The sequence below is a fragment of the Nothobranchius furzeri genome, chromosome 7 (assembly GCF_043380555.1).
Source record: "Nothobranchius furzeri strain GRZ-AD chromosome 7, NfurGRZ-RIMD1, whole genome shotgun sequence".
In the NCBI taxonomy this organism is placed as follows: Eukaryota; Metazoa; Chordata; class Actinopteri; order Cyprinodontiformes; family Nothobranchiidae; genus Nothobranchius; species Nothobranchius furzeri.
Genome location: NC_091747.1, coordinates 48,639,548 through 48,659,056, shown reverse-complemented (window position 1 = coordinate 48,659,056; position 19,509 = coordinate 48,639,548). Strand labels below are relative to the sequence as shown.

General features: G+C 42.8%; 1 protein-coding gene across 1 annotated transcript; it reads left to right on the top strand.

Annotated features, from left to right (window-relative positions):
• Positions 1 to 2,265: 2,265 nt before the first annotated feature.
• On the top strand, positions 2,266 to 8,916 carry LOC107382788 (serine/threonine-protein kinase pim-2-like). Its single transcript, XM_015955090.3, has one exon. It carries the CDS (start codon positions 2,626 to 2,628, stop codon positions 4,024 to 4,026), a length of 1,401 nt encoding a protein of 466 aa, XP_015810576.3. The 5' UTR covers positions 2,266 to 2,625; the 3' UTR covers positions 4,027 to 8,916.
• The last annotated feature ends 10,593 nt before the right edge of the window (positions 8,917 to 19,509 follow it).

Genomic DNA, 19,509 nt, shown 5'->3' with positions numbered 1-19,509 from the left:
TCACAGCTTCCTCAGCTGCTCCTTAAGCAACACGTAGACACCAAATATACGGGTACCTGGAAACGGTGATGTCAGATGAAAATGTACACGGGGAATTAAAAGAAAAACATACATCTGTGCTAGAGGGAACTTTTGGGACATCCCTGCAGCTCCATGGACCTGGATGGCGATGTCCACCACCTTACTGCCCATCCTGGCTCCTGCCACTTTGATCATAGCAACCTAGGACAGGAACAGGTGATTCAAATGCACACATCTCCAGTCTGGATCTGTAAAATAGACCAGTAACAGTTTAACCTGCATGTGGGCAGCACAGCTTCCCAGTGTGTCCCGAGAATGAGCTGCATTTGAGCTGGGTCAGCAGGCGGGTCTGGTCTGTCATCACTCTGCTATCCAGTGAGTTACGACTTGCTTCAGACCACGGATGGAGCAGATTTAGCCAGATTGTCAGAAAATCTCACCAGAACGGTGATGAATCTGGTTCACTCACATGCTGGTGCAGCTTTTTCTCCAAACGTTTGTCTGGAAGCAGCACGCTGGACCAGCAGCTCCCATACTCTGGCGCACCTTGCACGCGCATGTTTTCAAAGTGCACCTCAAAGTGGCCGCCATGCACGGAGTCTGAACTCAGAAAACACGCATCAAATCCTGGAAGTTCTACTTTTTTCTGCAAAAAATGTTGAAAACAAGAAGTTTATGCAGATGTAACGAACTCCTACCCTCTCGCCATGTTGGATGAGCTTCACTCCCGGGGAATCCTTGGGTACCAGGACCGTACTGTGCTGGCTCTATCAGATATAAGTTCATAATTAATCCCATGGTTGCCTGATTTATTATAAAACTTGAAGTTTTATTTAACAGCTGCTGTTGCTGGTGAGAATTTTCCCTTGATTCTCCCAGTGGCGTGTCCAGATCTTTTAAAATGGGGTGGCCCAGGTGAGGCACAACTTTGTGCATGGGTGGCACCAATGGTTATGCTTTTTTTGTTTTACCCCCAAGCCTTTTGTGGACAATGAAAAGCCCATTTAAAGATTAATTAGTGTGGTGGCACCTGGGGTGGCCAATCAGATTCCAAGGGTGGCATGTGAATGCGTCCTTTAGTGCAAAATGAGTCCGGTCGTGGATCGCTGCAGAGGGAGAGGCGCTGGATGCCTTGTTTTAATTCTGAGTTTTTATTTTATTTTTTTAAATGTCGGAGAATTTGACCAGGAAATAACCGGAGCAACTTCCGGTTCGCATAACCTTGAAAAACAGTCCTGTATGCTTATCGGTGCGTTCCAGCCCACTTAAAACAATGTTTTGGCCTTAATATTAATGAAAATAATTTGTATCTATTATGAACATGACAAGGAAAACAATCATGACTTTTTAACCGAACATTTCTAGCGTGAGCTCTGAATAATCTGATTCATTTATGAGTTTAATTATGACTATGGCACCACGCCTGGTCCACATCCAGTCAGAACATTCTGATATTCCCTTGATTAGCAGCTGGGATGTTTTATGTTTACGACCACAAGGTATTGTTGTTTTTTCAACATGCACTTTCAAGTGAAGATTACTGACGTGTTCTTTCAGCCAGCTCCATGCACCTCAGCGCAGATGCTGCTGGTGTCGATCCCTGCGCGAAGGTGCACGGAGGCGGATAAATCGGCTCTGTATTTCTTTCCACATGCCAGATGGAAGTGCAGCACGCGTGGAGCGCCTCCCGGTAATGGTGCGCCTTTTGCGCAAAACGCGGTCCCTTGAGGAGCGCGAGTCCGGCGTTCCAGGAGTGGATGCGCTGCAGAGTAACCTACGGCTGTTGTTCGAGGCAGATAATTGTATCTGAGACTGCGACTAATAAATTAATGGAATGAATCCAAATTAGACGTGGCGGTGCCCGAAACACACCTACCGGTCCTGCAGCACACACCGGAAAACAACTAAACTAATTGTGTGCGTGTGTGTGTGTGTGTGTGTGTGTGTGTCTATATATATATATATATATATATATATATATATATATATATATATATATATATATATATATATATATAATACAATATAACACATATATAATATATATGTACAATTTTATACAAATAGTGTATATATTTGTTAATTTTTTATATAATAAAAATACATATAATAAATATATATTTTTATTGTATATGTATATGTTGTATTAAAAATATATAATACAATAGAAAATATTAAAATATGTATATATTTACAACAAAAATACATATATATTTTACATATTAAAGGAAGCTAGTGTGAAAATATGCTTTAATGATATAAAGATTTTTAGAATGTCACATTTAAACCAGTGCACTCACACGGAGAAGCAGAAGGTCGCACCAGAAGCACCAAAGCTGCAGCTGCACCTCATTAGTACTAAAGTAAACGAAGACGTTCTAGAACCTAGAGCTCTGTTGTTGTTGTTGTTGCTAAGCAACACTCCTTTGGAGCCAGCGTAGTTCACGTTATAACCACACCTCTTTGTGACGTCATACAGTGACCAACCCAACAGTCCTCTGCCACTCATCGGATCTTCAGATCTCAGTGAGACACTCGGAGACAGAGGTGTTCAATCGTCAGTCAACAGGTTTTCAACCTACTATTGAAGCATTGTTTACCACTATGGATCATTATTCTGCCCACAGTTCTGCACACGCTGCAGCTCTGGAAACAGATTCAGAGAAATATCTGGGCATGGCACCATGGACAGTGTCAAATTTGCTTAAATCAACCAAACGGAAAGCTGTTTCTGATTATGAAACTCCCAGGAAAAGAATTAGGATTTCTGAAGAAGAGATCCATCTTAGCCACGATCAGAAAAAAAGACTGAACGCGTTAAAGAGGCATCTACGTGACAGGTCTGAGAAAGCCTCGTCTCCAGAAATAGGGAACGTCGTTTCTGACAATAAACCTCCCAGGAAAAGAATTAGGATTTCTGAAGAAGAGATCCATCTTAGGTACGATCAAATCAAAAGATCGAACGAGTTAAAAAGGCGTCTACGTGATGAATCTGAGAAAGCCTTGTTTCCAGAAATAGGGAACGTCTTTTCTGACGATAAACCTCCCAGGAAACGAACTAGGATTTCTGAAGAAGAGACTCTTCCTACAAAACACCAGATTCAGGTCAAATTAGACGGATTCCCTAAAAGAGAATCGAAAAGCCTTTTCTCTCCTCACAGTGCCTGGGCTTTAGCTAAAAGTCTATTTAAAACCAAATATAAACAGCAGGATCAGCTTGGTGAAGGAGGCTGTGGATCTGTGTACGCTGGATACCGGAGGTTTGACAAGTTACCAGTAGCAATCAAACATGTACCGAAGAAAAACATTGTCTGGACAGACGCAGATGAGAATGGATGGCAGCTCTCCACAGAAGTCGCTGCTATGTTAAAACTGGAGACAGAAAGAGACCGTTCAATAGGAAGGTCAGCACCAATTTCCCTCCTGGACTGGTACAATCTGAAGAAGGAACTTATTCTGGTGTTGGAGAGGCCAGTGCCCGCAGTGGACCTCTTAAAATACATTGAAAAGAACAAAAAGCCTCTGGATGAAAATCAAGCTAAGATCATTATAAAACAGCTGGTTCATGCTGCTAAACATCTGGAGGACAACAAGATTTTCCACAGAGACATCAAACCAGAAAACATCCTGATTGAAACTGGATCAGAAACGCCACGACTTCGCCTTATTGACTTTGGGCTGAGTTGCTTTACCGACCAAACATCAGACGGCTGCTTCTACGGCACAGAGAGATTCGTTCCGGCTGAGTGGCTGTCCGAAGGCGTTTACGACGCCGGACCAGCAACCGTGTGGCAGGTTGGAGCGGTTCTGTACGAAACACTCCACAAGAAAGAGTTCGACTCTGTTAAGTTTGTCAAAAACAAACAAACAATTAGCAAGCGGCTCTCCAGAGACTGTAGGAGTTTCCTACAGAAATGTCTGACAAAGAACTCGGGGCGTCGTCCCACCTTAGAGGAGCTCCAGCATCACCCTTGGATCTGTGAAAACACAGGAAGCGTCCAGTAGCTTCAGTACACACGTCCTCTTTATTCACGGTTCAAGAACCGTTTAAAACAAAACTCAAAAAAACTCAAAACATCTTCAAACACAGAACAAAACCCGTCTGATCTGAGATCCCTTAGCAAACGCAGATATGAACAGCTTCCGAGTTACAGACGACTTTCCTTTGCAGACACGTTAAGAAAATATGTCTTGAGTTTTAATCTGGAAAGCCGTCACGTCAGATTAAGCCCCTTAGATAAGACCCGTGCAGATCTATGAACGCCAGCGGTGCGATGGAATAAAACAGGACAAAGCGTTCTTTAATCGGGTCAAGCGTGTGACAGAGTGTGGCTCTGGGATCTTTAACTGCAGGAACAAACGAACACTCATTTAGCACGAGTCAAGTTAGCCATCTATTCATAATCTGTGGCGGACGAGTATCTGTTAGAGAAACTTTGGCCCCACGCTTGCTTAAAGTAAGCAGGGACCTGACCAGAGACCAGAGAAGCATTAATTATAGAGAGCACGCTGGGACCGATGGACTGAAAAGCACTTTTAAACAAAGATGAGGGTAAGATGTGGAGGGGGCATGCAGACGTCTTCATAGAGTTAACTAGTTTGGTTAACTCACCATAAGGCTGAAGGAGAGATGCTAGATCTAACCTTACTGACTTTGTCCACAAAGAAAGACAGAAAGTTCTCACAGTCTACAACAGAGTGGATGGAGGCTGTAGGAGAGGCAGGAGAGACGATGCTGCTGATGGTGTTAAACATCACCTTGGGGTTCCCTTTGCTCTGGGACACCAGGTTGGAGAAATAGGAAACCCTGGTGTCTCTGACTGCAGAGTTAAAGGATGTCAGAAGATCTTTTAGGTGCAGCAGATGGACGTGGAGATGGGTTATCTTCCACAAGCGCTCAATTTTTCTGCACTGGCGCTTCAGGCTGCGAAGGCTGTCATTAAACCAGGGAGTAGGGTTCACTGCAGGAACTGATCTGGTTCTGACAGGACAGATGTTGTCCAGAATGGAGAGGCAGTGCTGGTTGAACTGAGAAGTTAATGAATCTAAGTCGTTATCAGAAGAACAGGGTGGATCAAAAGCAGCAGAAAAATTTCTAGCTGTGCTCTCATTAAGAAAACGAGAACTAACCATACGGCGAGCAGGAGGTGGGGACGCAGAAACTGACAAGTTAAAGAAAATGCAATGGTGATCTGAAATATAAATGTCCTCAGGACAAACACTGTCCGCATTTAGACTCAGGGTAAAAACAAGGTCTAGAGTGTGCCCCCTGGTGTGTGAAGGACCAGAAAAATGCTGGGTAAAGCCGAAGGTGTCCATAAGGCTGGAGAAATTCATGGCAAAGAGATAGGAGGGATCATCAACGTGGATGTTAAAATCACCAACAATCACCAGTCTGGACAGCTTCACAGTGGAGGATAGAAAGTCACTAAACTCCTGAAGGAAAGAACCGTTTGGACCAGGTGGACGATAAACCACAGCACAGTAGAACGGGTCCTTACGCCCGGCTTTAATCAGCTGCAGTTCAAAGGAAGCAAAGTGACCAGAGGTTGTAGAGCTACATGGAAGATGGTCTCTGAAAACAACAGCTAGGCCTCCACCATGACCACAACCCCGGGGCTGGCTAAGAAAAGAATAACCACTCGGGCAGAGTTCAGTCAGACCAGAATAATCAGATGTTTGCTGCCAAACTTCAGTCAGAAACAGAAAATCCAGGTTTTTAGATAGAATTAGATCATTGAGCAAGAAGGTCTTATTGTTAACAGAGCGGATGTTCAATAGGGCCATGCTGAGTGAGGAGGAGGAGTCAGAAACTACAGAAACAGCTGGAGTTAGTGGACGTAAAGTAGCAGGGTTAGATCCACGGTGTTTATAAAAACCACTTATGGAGGGAACAGGAGGAGAAACCACTGAGGAATGAGGATAAACCGACCTTAAAGAACTTGGACAGATGAATCGCATCCCAACGCGGCCTGGCGGAAATGCGGAAGTGGCGCTCAGGTCACCAAACAAAAGACAAGAAGCTAGAAGATCACGCCGATGTTTACTAGATAAACCACGCTTTACGAGAAGTCTTATTCTCACCTGTATTCCTGCTCGTTTACCTCTTTTCCTCCAACGTTTTCCCGGGACCGGACAAACATCGTTAGAGGTGCGTAGCTCGTCATCGTCGTTCGGCTCCGGGCCAGTGAGCCGCTCGGTAAACAAACAGGATGGTACGTCCTCGGTGCATCTTGGGCGATCGTGAACGATCGGAAGGACAGAAGAGTCTGGCGATCATAGGAGATGGTAGCAGGGACACTACTGAAGAGGATCACAGACAGGAGCAAGGTGGAAAGGAGGAGGTTAGTGGAGAAAAGTTTGAAAAAGTGGCCGGTGACGCGCTGTGCCAGAGTGTTGCTGTCCGACGCCAGCGGTAAAACGTAGATTTCACCAAATTTAACCATGGTGAAACTTTTTTCAAAAAACTTTGACATTTTTCTCATTTTGGGTGTGTGCACGTCTCAATCTGCCTAGCCAGTTAACAGTCCCGTGTACGTGTGAAGCCACTTCCTCTTCACTGGAGAAAATGCTCTCTTCATTAGGAGTGTGCATCATCACTAATGTCACATCAAACGCCTGGCTCAGCCATAGGAAAAGTGGGATGTCATGATTTTGGGTTGTTCACCCAAATGTCATGATTTTGAGGTGATTACACTTGACAGAAATTTTGCAGTAACTAGTCGTTTTTTTGCCTCAAAAGAAAAAAAATACAGTTTTTTCAAAAAAAAAGAAACCCAGTTTTAGTTTCTTCCATCGACAAATACACTGGGCAATTCGTGTCCATAGGCTTCAATTATAAGTTTTTGTGCCAAAGTTGGAGGTTCCCACCACCGCCATTTTGACCGTGTCACAGATTCCGTCAAGCCCAGACAATTCCAAAATAGAGAAAAGAGGTGGAGCTGAGGGTGGGGCTGTAAGGCTGGGATCAAATGACGACACCCATCGAACTGAAGCGATGTAGCTATAAGCTAACCCAAAGCTTACGCAGAGAAGAAGAAGAAAAAGAAGAAAATATAGTTTCTATAGCGCCTCTCAAGATAAAAAATAATGAGGCGCTTCACAAAAAAAAAGTAAAAATATAAAAAAGCATTTAGAAAATGTTTATGAATATATTTAAAATGAGCAAAAATGGGCAATTGGGATTTGAAAAAAAAATGTTAAGAAAGAGAGAGAGTGAATAGGAAAGAGGGAATCAGTGGATCCTGAGGATGGAGTAATAGGTGGGGAGAGCAGAATAAAGAGAGAGTGGTGAAGAAGGTCATTCAAAAGCCAGCTTGGGTTACACAAGTTTGTCGGTATTTGTGTGTGTGCATGGTTGTCTTTCCTGTTTATACATGACGTGCAGACTTGGGTGATTTGAGATGAACATGCTGTGGGTTCCTGAAGTCAGGTAATCAGTTAGTTAACAGTAGATGGGTTTATATTACTGTTATCCTTTTTTTTTTTTTCACTAATCTTAATTGCTTATGGGAACATTCACATGTAGGCTGATTACTAACTTCACTGATTTACATTTTTAGTGCTCTTTGACACTCATATATCTATCTTTATAGAACTTTATTACAGTGATTAAGTTTTGAAACTTTATGATTAACTTTGTTAATTTACCATTATGGGCTACAACCATTTTTGCCCTTCATTTTGATTACATTTTTACTTAGTGCAGTGATTTCTCCCATACGCAGTATAGGGTTTTATTACTTTGTTCTTTTTGCACCACTTTTTCCAGTACATGTAGTGCATTGCACCCATTTCTTCGCTTAATGCTAATTCACATAATTGCTACCCATAGTACATGCAGGTACTCACAGTGCTAGGTTTCTTTTTGTTTGTTAGTTTGCATTAGACACCATTTTGTTGTGTCTACATTGAAGTGCCCTGTGCTGTGCTCTCTCTCCTCTGCTGAGTTTCGTCGATGATCCTGCTTCCTGAGGGTGGACCTATGATTCGTCATTGGATTCTACTCCTCCTGCTTGGTGTTCCGGCTCGTAGGACCTGGAGGTCCGTTTGTTCCGGTGTCGGTACAAGATCTGCTCGGGTGCAAGATCGGCTCGGGGTCCTTCGACTGCCGATGACGTCAAAGTACGGCAAACCCACTCTGACAAAATCCACTACACATCTATACTCTTGGAAAGAATTTAGCAGTTTCGTTATTAAAATAATGTTTCTTAAGACATAAGTTTGTGTTTATAATGGTATTTGTAATATAAAACACTATATTGTATTCATAATGTTGAACTCCTCTTTGAGCACATCCCTTGAAGAATCATAGGTATTAGCAACACCTGTGAAATTGTATTTGCAGGAAAGAAGTGTGTCCCGTTTATTGAAGTATTTTGTGTTTAGAGTTTTGACGTCTTGTCCATGAGTAGTTCATTTACACTCATAGCTGCTAGCCAAAACTCTGGAGTTAAAAGTTTTCTGGCTTTACTAAAATACCTGTCTGTACTTATTTGATTGATGGTATTTTTTACTTTCTATTAGACTCCAAATGTAATCATTTGGCACATTTCTAATTCATAATTTGTAATTATGTAATCGGCGATATTAGCATTAGCATTCCTATGGGTTTTTCCGTGAATATTAGCATTGCGCTAACCACTCGCTGCCAAATTGCAGCCTTTGAGATTAGAAAATCTCCTTTTGTCACATCGCAATTTAATTGCACATGCAGTTAATCGTTCAGCCCTAATATACATGCAGCTCTATGCTAAAAGTGTATTTTCAAAGAGGTAATGGTGGATTTCTTTGTAAAAGTTGTCCATCTTTCCAATAGAAAGATTTGCCTGGACCAACGTAACGTGATAACAACGTAACGTGATTACGTAATTCCGTAAGGTTCATGTTCAGCCAATCAACTACTTAGACGTCATCGGTAGTCGACAGACCCCGAGCCAATCTTGCACCCGAGCAGATCCTGTACCGACACCGGCATGACTGCTGGGATACCTTGCTCGCTGGGACCTGACCTACCTGCTGCTCGTTCCTGTACTGGATCACGATAAGTGCTATTACAAAGATCAATATGCTATTTTGGAAGTATTCCCGACCCATGGACATGTAAAGTTTTGCTCCTGCTTCAAATTATTACTTCCACGGGGATATCTTGATAATCTACTGACTTGTGTGCTTCCCGAGGAGTATGCAATACTGTTCTTTGGCATGGGGTTCGTACCTCACCACTTTTGGCCTCTTCCTGGGGAATTGCACCCTGCTCTATCGTCAGAGTCCTTCAAGACTCTGGTTTGTTCAATGTCAGGTGGCCCCTGGACGGACCACCGTGCCCTTGAAAAGGGGGGTATGTAACGTGATGAAGGAGCTATTCCTCCGAAGGTCATTTGCCTTCTCTCCACACAGATGCCTCTGACACAGTACTAAGCTGCATGAGACTGCCTCAAGGTCATGCATTCGCTTCTAAACTGCTTCCTTTCCAGCTCAAGAGAAGAATGAAGACAAATGACTCTTTCCTTTTAATAAATCAAAAGAACTCTATTTTTAAGAAAGCTAATCAAACAAAGTATTAGTCAATAATATAATGTTGACCGATCTGTGAAATGACAATGTTATGATTAATATGCTTTAAAAAGTAATATGACTTTAATCTAGTGCACTAGACATGCTGACTACACGTAATGTAAACACATGACACATTGCTTTCACTGATCCAATCGGAACCTTCCTTTCTGAAGCGTGACATAGTCTCTGTGGTGTTTATAAATCTGCCAACTTTGATTCGACCAGAAATCAAAACATCCAGATTAATAAAACCAGTTCCCATGCCATCTTAGTTCAGTTCTCTGAGTTCTCCACAGTTCTCTACAGTTCACTGCATGCTAAGAGAAGTATCGGAGCGGCCATCCGGACATCCTTTTTAAGCAAAGAACCAACAAGCTGGATAAAATCTGTTGCATTTTACCAACCAAGCAACGGTTCCTTTCAGAATAAAAGCTGAACTCACTGACCCAAGGGGGGTCCCTTTTGACGCTGTGAACCATCTGTCACTTTTTACCTGGAGACAATCCAAAGACTAGTCTGTCGTACTGCTGACGCTGTTTCACCGGCTCCGGTACCGAAAGGGGGGTTCGAGGACCTGGCATTCTGGATCTGTACGGAGGACAACATGGCGTCTCATCTGTTTATGAAACTCCGATCAAACTCTGATCATAGCTAAAAGCAAAACATCTCAACATCATTCAGACTTGCTTCTCCGGATACGAGAGTTCTGATTACATCACTCACACATACACCATTCATCTCACATCTCATTCACTTACCAGATCCATTCATCATCAGTTAGAGTTAGTCTTGTTAAAATTGTTTAAATTGTTTAGAAATAAATCTTCTTAAACGTTTTAAAGGTGACACTCTCTTCTATTGCCTCTCACTTAATACAAGTGTTACATAATCCCTGCAATAAAAAGTTCCAATCTTCTGGTTAAAATAACCCAACGGTCCGTAAGGTTGATTTCATATTTAATATGGAATCTTACGTCTTACGGGTCCTTAATTAGATGTAAAGTAACTTCTTTTACATAGATATTTCGTCTACAAACTCTTCACTGTTATCATCATCAGTCTTTTTGAATTATGTCTCCAACATTATTTTTGCAACAAGAATCTCATTGGAAAGTTTGTCACTTCCTGTCATTTTTTGCAGAGGACTTAACATGTCAGGATCCAGAAGAGAGGGAGACTGAGGTTGAAGGCAGTTAACTGCTTTCATGAGATCAAGATTGCTTTTGGAGAATCTTGTCTCCATCTCTATGACTATGTCCAAAATGTTGAGAAGAGTTCTCTTCAGAGCCTGGCTAGGAGTTGTGGAGTCATCTGCGTGACCCACTGTGGACATAACAACACTACCTGTTAGCAGTGAGCTTGTTTTTTTTGTCTTTTAGCAGCTGGTGCAGGTGTGCTGGTTAATGCCTCACTTTCCTCCTCTCTCATCTGCTTCAAAGCCTGCAGAGATGCACTGACTACTTCTGAAGCACATCACAGGTCAACAGAATGAAACTGCAGCATGGTGGCGCAGTTGTTAGCACTGTTGCCTCGCAGCACGAAGGTTGCAGGTTCGAAACTCGGCTGTGGCCTTTCTGCGTGGAGTTGCGTGTTCTCCCCAGGCATGAGTGGGTTTCCTCCGGGTACTCCGGTTTCCCCCACAGATCGCAACATGCCCTATAGGTTATAAATTGTAAGTCGCTTTGGATAAAAGCATCTGCCAAATAAATAAACATAAACATCATGGTGGCTTGTCCACCTGATCTCCAACAGTCATTTCAGGGAGGGAACATCATAGTTCTGTGAAACATAATGACAGTGGAAAAATGAGTGTAGAGATCCTGAAAGATCAAAAAAGGTTTTTGCACATGGCTCTGCCTGCATTGCATGGACCACTGCCAAGTGCAGCTGGTGGTTGTAGCCAAGGGCGTCAGTTTGTTTTCAGAATTGCTGGGGACAATAACCATACACTTGAGTGGGGTTTAAAAATAGCTGGGGACAATAAAGTAGGCTAGCACAGGGGTCGGCACCCCGCGGCTCTGGAGCCACATGCGGCTCTTCCATCCATCTGTGCTTGTAAAATAATGAATGGATATTTAAATAAAATGCTTTATATTTTACTGCATTAATTTTACATCTGTATGCCAATTCTAAATGTAAAGATTGTCTGCGTAAACCTGAACAGGTCCAACCCGGTCTTACTGTGAGACCGGGTTGGCGCGTCACGCTTGTGTGTACTATAGGCACTTTATGAGCTGACGAGGATGTGAGATTCTGGGATTCTCCTCAGACGGCTCCTGGATGTGTCGCCACATTGGAGACAGGAACAAGCGCTATTCAGCCAAAGTTTCATAATCAGGGAACATTTTCTAAGTGACAAGTCTCTCTGAGAGACAGGGTTTGGAAAACACTCGCTTCAGTGGGAGGAACCTTCCACATGCGCTCTGGTTCTCTGGGTGGCTCTGGGGTTAATCAAGTTTAATTGTTTCTCGTTGCAACAATCTTCACAGGAAGGCAAAACAGTTAAACGGCAGGTTACAGATATTTCCATTTGACTGTTTATTTTGACAGATGAACTCAAGGATGTTGCTTGGTTTGAAAGAATTACCCCGACGCACACTGATGCGCATGGATGAGCTGACATTTTAATCGTTAACGCACATCGCAGAGGTAAAATATTCCCATCAGAACATCAGAGCTTTATACTGGACACTGTTCAGCGCGGCTCGGAGCGCCCACGGTGGACAGTGAGCTGAAGATCTGGGGTTCGCAGCGCAGTGCAGAACGGCGCATGCGATAAGATTTCCTCCCACTGAAACAGTCTGGAAACCCGGTCTCTCTGAGGGATGTGTCACTTGGAAAAATGTTCTTTTTATGAAATTATGAAACTTTGGCTGAACAGCGCTTGTTCCCGTCTCTAATATGGAGACGCATGACGCATCCAGTCTGAGGCAGAATAGCAGCTCAGAAAGCACCTGTAGAGACATTTGATCACGCACAAAGTTTATGTGGAGCAGAAGCGGTCGGGCCACGGCAGGTGAAACGTTCCTAGCCTACATGAAGTTTAACTGTTTAATTGTAACATTAATATGTTACTGGACACGCTGGTCTGGTTGGTTAGACCAGTGTTTGAAGTGGAAAACACACACACACACACACACACACACACACACACACACACACACACACACACACACACACACACACACACACACACACACACACACACACACACACACACACACACCAATTAAAATAATGCTGATAGCGTGGACTAGAAGACAGGTGATGGTTTACGTGTTTAAATGATGATCAGGCTGCTGTAAAATGTAATCTCCATCCACATCCAGACACAATGATCCTCTATTCTTTCTCTATTTGCTCTGCTCTTGTCTGGGCCGATCAGCTGATGGCGCGCGCGATGCGCCTAACTAGCGGCTGACGCACATTTTACGTATTTGGAGAGGTGGGCTGGATGCTTTGCGTTTACTGGAAGATGGTCCACTTAACGCATGGGTGTAGACTAATATTAATGACAAATGAATGTACATTAAATTGTGAGTTTTTACTTCATATTTTATTAATAAAAATGACAGGGGAAAACATTTATGACGTCTTTTTAAACGAAATTTTCTAGCGCGACCTGCCTGCTTCACTTAAGTCGCTGCTTATTAACGTCCGTCCAAAATTACTGTGGGAAACGGGTAATAATGGCTCTTTGATGGGAACAGGTTGCCGACCCCTGGTAAAAGATCTGAGCTGGTAAAACAAAAATCCTCATCATCAGGCGTTTTTGAAAGTGGGGGGGACACAGCTGCCAATCACAAATTTTGCCGGGGACATGTCCCCGGCGTCCCCGGTTAAAATGACGCCTATGGTTGTAGCAGTGGATGTAGGGAAAATCCTTCCCTACCTTCTTCTGCAGTAAGGTCTGAACACCACCCCTGAGCCCACTCATGACAGAAGCTCCATCATAGCACTGACTGATCATTTCAGCTGCTCTATAGCCTGAGTCAGAGAGATGCTCAAGAATTTGGGTGGTAATGAATTCAGCATTTAACTGACTGAGGTCAAGCAGACCAATCAGGTGTTCCTCTGGAATGCCATTACAGACTAATCTAACCATGACTGACTGATTCTCCACATCTGTCCCTAGTTCCATCACTTTTAATAAAAAACCCAACCTAATCTGCTTTGTCATAATTATCTTTGATCTTTTTAATACCATTTTTGCCAGTGTTGCAATAATTTTGTATGTTGTGAGATGTGTATTTTGCATTTTCTGGGATGTGTTTGTTTATTTCATTAAATTTGGAGTCTTTGGCCAGTGTGTGGTCGACCATTTTTAACAACAGTCCTGCAGAGAAATCATCACCACTGGAGCTTTCCACACTGCCATGAAGTGGCAGTTCATTTACTGATAGGAACTGAACTACTTCTCCAATAGTTTTTACGTAGTATCTTTTTTTTTTGTGTGTGGGACTTATTACCGTAAATCCTCTAATACAGGCCTGGGCCTGTATTTGGCTCAAGCTCATCAAGCTCCAGGCCTTTCTTGGAAGGAGGACCAGAATTAGAGGCAGGCCTCAATTTCTATTTGAGCAAAATGAACTAATGGTGCACTGGAGTTTTTGACAATTAAAATTGCGCCCACATTTTCAAAGTTAAACACATTTCTTTTAACAACGGTAGTTTCTGCTTCAGCCCTCTCCCCCCTCCCCCTGCGCAGCGACCGCAAACTCACTGATGCGCCTGCAGCCTCTCGGAGTTCCTGCTGCTCTAAACATTAAAATAATTATTTCATTTTCTGTTCCTCACTTCTGATTACCTTCAATGGTGTCTGTTGCAACCACCAGGTACAAAAACTAACTTGTTTTTATTTGACTATTTTTCTGTCCTGCCTGTTTATTATCTTCCTGCATCTCCTCTCAATCCTAAAGAGAAACTGCTACCTGGGTTCATATATATTCACCTTATGAGTTACCTTTGAACTGCAGTTCTAAAAGATCTACCGACCGCAAAAACAGCGGAGTGCTCGCCGGCCACATCAGTTAGGTGCGTCACCGAGGACAAAACAGGTGCATGTGCCCTGATCCACAACACCGAAACGCATCAAGCACAAATAAAAGAATAAAAGACAGAAAACATAAAAGGAAATGAGCCGACATGAACGATCGCGTGTTAAATTAGTTTTTGAGGTGGCGACACCTGATTTGATAATGTTACTGTGGCCGTGCTCAGGACACAGATGTCTGGAGCGTGTCAACAATCAGAGCTTGCGCAAACTGGTTAAGGTTAGGATGGGGGTGAGGGGAATGTTAAATTGCGAGGTAAAGGTCACAATTTGGTTAAATGTCCGTTTTACGGCGGGTGTCAGTACCGACGCTCTGGCACAGCGCGTTGCCTCCCGACTCGCAGGAGCTTGTCACCTGCTGACAGCAGGCTGCTGTCTTTTCTGAGGACTGCATCTTGCCGGTCATTATCACGTGACAGCGACTAGTCGATGACAGGCATAAAAAGTCCATATAGAGCGGTGAAGTCGACTAGTGACTAGTTCATACAACCCCTACTGCTCCCCAGTGTTCTGCAGCATAATCAGCACGTTCTCTTTGAACTTGATATCAAATTTTCGCTTCCTCTTCGTCTCCGCACGGTTAAAGTTACCCTCGCGGTCTATCACTGGCAAATAAAAGTGAGACGGATGACACGCAAATCAAAAGTGAGATGGATGACACAACCGCTCCCCCTGTGGTACTTGCTTGTTACCAAATTCCACCCGGCCACAATAAAAAAACGGCCATTATTCACCTCCGCCGACTCTGACACCGGCCAAAATATGATACCCGGCAGTTGATTAAATACAGGCCAATATTAAAGGATTTACGGTAAATTACCTATTGTTTCCCCTGTGGCCACTCTTTGGGACATTTCAGACCAGCTTTTTCCTTTTTCATGTGGCATTGACTTGATGCATGCTTTGTGAATCCCTTGTCCTTTTCCAGTGCTGTTTTCCAGTTATTAAACCCTTGTTTTGTGAAAACCAAATCCCTATCATTGTTCTTCCCCCCAAACTTACGACATGGGAAACAAAAGCACGCATCCAGCTTTACTGAATATTCCACCCACGGTCTCTCACGATACCAGGTGGGGCAAAATGAGCGCATGTTCTTCCCAAAATGGCGCTTGGGGAAAACAAGAGCTGTGGGTTGGGATGGTGCGATACTGTTCAGGCCTGTGTCAACCACAACGACGGCTGGGTTGGTAGCGACGGGGACAGCAGGAGGGACTGCGGTGCTTGTGCAACTGGTTGTTCCAGTACTGCCCTGGACATGGAGGGTTGTGGCGAGTTGAGAAGCAGCACCCGACGAGCCGGCTTCTGCCACTAGTGCCTTAGCACTGTTGCTAGGTTTAGAAACCAGAAACCTGAGCATTTTGACTCGGTCCACTTCAAAAACAAATGAAAGAAGAGAACGAGGCAAACTAAAACCATGAGAAAGAGTAACCAAATTATTCCAGTGACCGACAGGAGAAGAAAACTTCAACCAGTGGCCGCTGAGCTCAGATAACAATGGTGCGTCTCTGTGTTCTGCTGCTGACTGACTGGGAGCGTATGAACTGTGAACTTTGAATGAGAGAGAGAGAGAGAGAGAGAGAGAGAGAGAGAGAGAGAGAGAGAGAGAGAGAGAGAGAGAGAGAGAGAGAGAGAGAGAGAGAGAGCACTCTGACCCTTTTTCATCAAATCTTTTCAAATTTGGGATTTCTACATGTCATCGCATTTGGGGGGGGGGGGGGGGGGGGGGCATTGCCCCTCCTTGCCCATGCCTACATCCGGGCCGCATGAGACTCAATGAGGATTTGCTCGCTTCTGACACCACCTCCTAGTGGATGAGGGTGGAACTGCAATTTTTGTCACTTCCTGTTTTGCTTCATATCTAGACCCGAATTATGGGGGCTTGGCTTCTTCACAAGATTATCTATATGGGGCTTGAAGGAGAGGAAGTCATCAAACCAGACACCAAGGTATTTGTATGTATGGACCACCTCAATGATATTTTCCTTGAATTTTCCAACAACGTAACTATTGATAACAACAATAAACAACAACTCTGTGCTGTTTAATAGCAAAAAGAAAGCAAACAGACCGTATAAATGAGAAAAAAAATAAAGACCATAACTACTTCATGGTAGCACTGGGTGCAGCCATCTTTAAATTTGGGATCTCGGGGGTCCTCTGAAACCTACGAACTGGCAGCTCGAGATTCATCTCATTGCATCTTCTCTGGCTAACTTATCAGAAAATCGAGTTCTGAGGACAACTGGAACGCGCCATACAAATAGGGGATAAAGTAGTGGGAAAATACCGAACCGTGCCCTCGGGAACAGTGGTCGGGCTGAGCTGCAGCGGTCCGAGTTGCTCCTGGAAAATTTCCTCAACTGATCCATTCCAAAAAAAACGTCACATCATTCACACGAAGTAGATTTGCTGTTCATTATCTGAAAGTATCTAATTAGTTAATAAACAAAAGTTTAATTTTGTTTGATTTTCAGATTGTCACTATTTTCTTTGCAATTGTAAATACAATGCATGTTAAAATAGTAAGTATAGCATTTTTTCTACATAGTAAGCATATTCACACACAGAAAGTATTAAAGTGAATGAATCATATGGTAGTAGCTCTTCTGTACTTGTGGAAAAATAGCTCACAGGTCAGGAAAGGTTGGAGACCCCTGGCGTCGCTTTTGCACTCTTGATGTACACTTCACCCAAGTCCGCATTGATGTGGACTTCAGCGGAGGGTATTACCCACAATCCGTTGCTCCAGGAGCAAAGGCTCAAGTGCCTTTTCTGACAATATGTATTTTCAAATGTTCATTTTAGGGTGATTAATTGATGCTCCTATTGTTTTAGACAAAGCTTTCATGTGGACAGCAATGAATGTACATTTTGTCAAATAATTGTTTGTTTGTTTTATTTATTTGAAAGTTGTTGATAAAATGTTTTTTAAAAAGTATCACAGTGACCAGCATACTGGCATGCATGCTAAATTCATACCTGCCCCCTGCATCCTTAGAGCTGCTCCTGGACATCACCATGGCCACCTTGCACGAATGTTTTCCTGCACCTGAGGAAAGAGTAAAAAGAGTTCTGAATACAACTGTTGGTCCTGAAAATGCTCAGAAACAGTTTGCCTGGGATGTGCTAGACTTGGATGCATCACAGCTGGTGACAGATGAACGCCGTCACAAAAGAACAAGCAGCAGGTTGAGTTGTTTAATTTCCTGAGTCTGGTTATTATTTTTGTACTTATTAGAAGCAGAACATGTTTGAGATGAGTGAAATTTGTTTTATTTGATGCAAAAATAAAAAAATAATAATAAAAATAAAAATTAAAAATTAAAATATGCTAAACAACAATGACTGCTGCTACTAAAGGGGACCTGAAGCTTAATTTTCCATCTTTTAACTTAACAAATCAGGTCCTCGAAGTGGTAAGCAAAGTAAAATATTTGGGGCACATTTTAAGAAGTGACCTCTGTGATGACGAGGATTTCTATTTTTATTTTATTCTTGTTATGGACATATCCCTTGTCTGAAATAAAGTTTGAATTGAATTGAATTGAGCAGTGCAAATCAGCCACCAGGGTGCAATATTACACATGAGGATTCCATCGATCATGACGGGCAGCTGACATCTTCAATAAGAAAGTTTAAAAAAGGCAGAAAATGAAAAATTTTTGAAGAATACAAGAAATATTGAATATTTTTAAGTGTAACTGTTTTCTTGGTGCCTTGCATGGTTACAGATTGTTGATACTGCGTTATTTTTGTTTCTATTCCTCCTTTCATTGTTTTCTGTTTTGTTTCCTGTATCACATAGTAACGTTTTCCTAAATCCAGTTTTGTTTTGCACGTCAGATCCACTTAACCAGAAAAAAGACAATTCTAGTTACTTTGGACTTTTCTTGGTTTAGACGACTTTTAAACAAACCCATGAGGCCCAAACGTACACACAGGGTGACCAATACTTCCTGTTTGAGTTTCTGACCAGCTGGAAGGCCCCGTCCCCCGAGGACGGGACATATGGACACCAGACAGAGACACACATCAATGCTTGATGAACTTTCACAGCGTGCGCTCATGAATGCGTTCAACCAATTTATTTTGACAGCTGTTTAGGTTTTAGCCCGACTGTGAAAAAATTCTAACATTAGTCAGTTATGCCAGCGCCGTTTTCTAAATGATGCCCACATCTCCACCCATAAACCACATCTGGGAAAGCCTGTTTGGCTGCAGGGCAGGTTAGATTTCCCCTGAACCCTTATGTAAGTCACACGATCCGTGAAACGAGGTAAACGTCGTGCCCGTACACGCCGTGTCAACTCAGTGAAGACAAACAAACATTTATTTTTGTTAAGGAAAACCTAAAGTCATCATCCCACAATTTAAAAAACAGCTGTGGTAAGACAGTCCTTTTATCCGTTAGCATACTTTCCATATTTGAATGAATCCATCATTCTAAGCAGGTTTGTGTTTGTGATCACTGACATGCAAACAAAACAAAATTGTGGGATATTTAATGTGATGTTTGTGAGGAAAAAGGAAGGACTGGTTTATTTTTTCATAAGAAAAACAAACTTTTCCATGTTAATTTATGTTTAAACGCACGCAAATCTCTTTTCCCCACTAGTTTCTGATTTAAACCAACAATGGCTGTAAGTCAGAATTAGAGTTTTAAATAGGAAGGGAGAGGTTATCCATATTAAATGTCCTTTTTAAGCCTACATTTGTCCCTTTATACACACACACACACACACACACACACACACACACACACACACACACACACACACACACACACACACACACACACACACACACACACTATCATGTAAAATATAAAAGGTGGAAAAGAACTGTTAAGCCAGAAGTGACGCCCATTTGGAGACACA

What these genes read in the sequence shown, in the direction of transcription:
- LOC107382788 (XM_015955090.3), top strand. Translation starts at nt 2,626, where the DNA reads ATGGATCATTATTCTGCCCACAGTTCTGCACACGCTGCAGCTCTGGAA.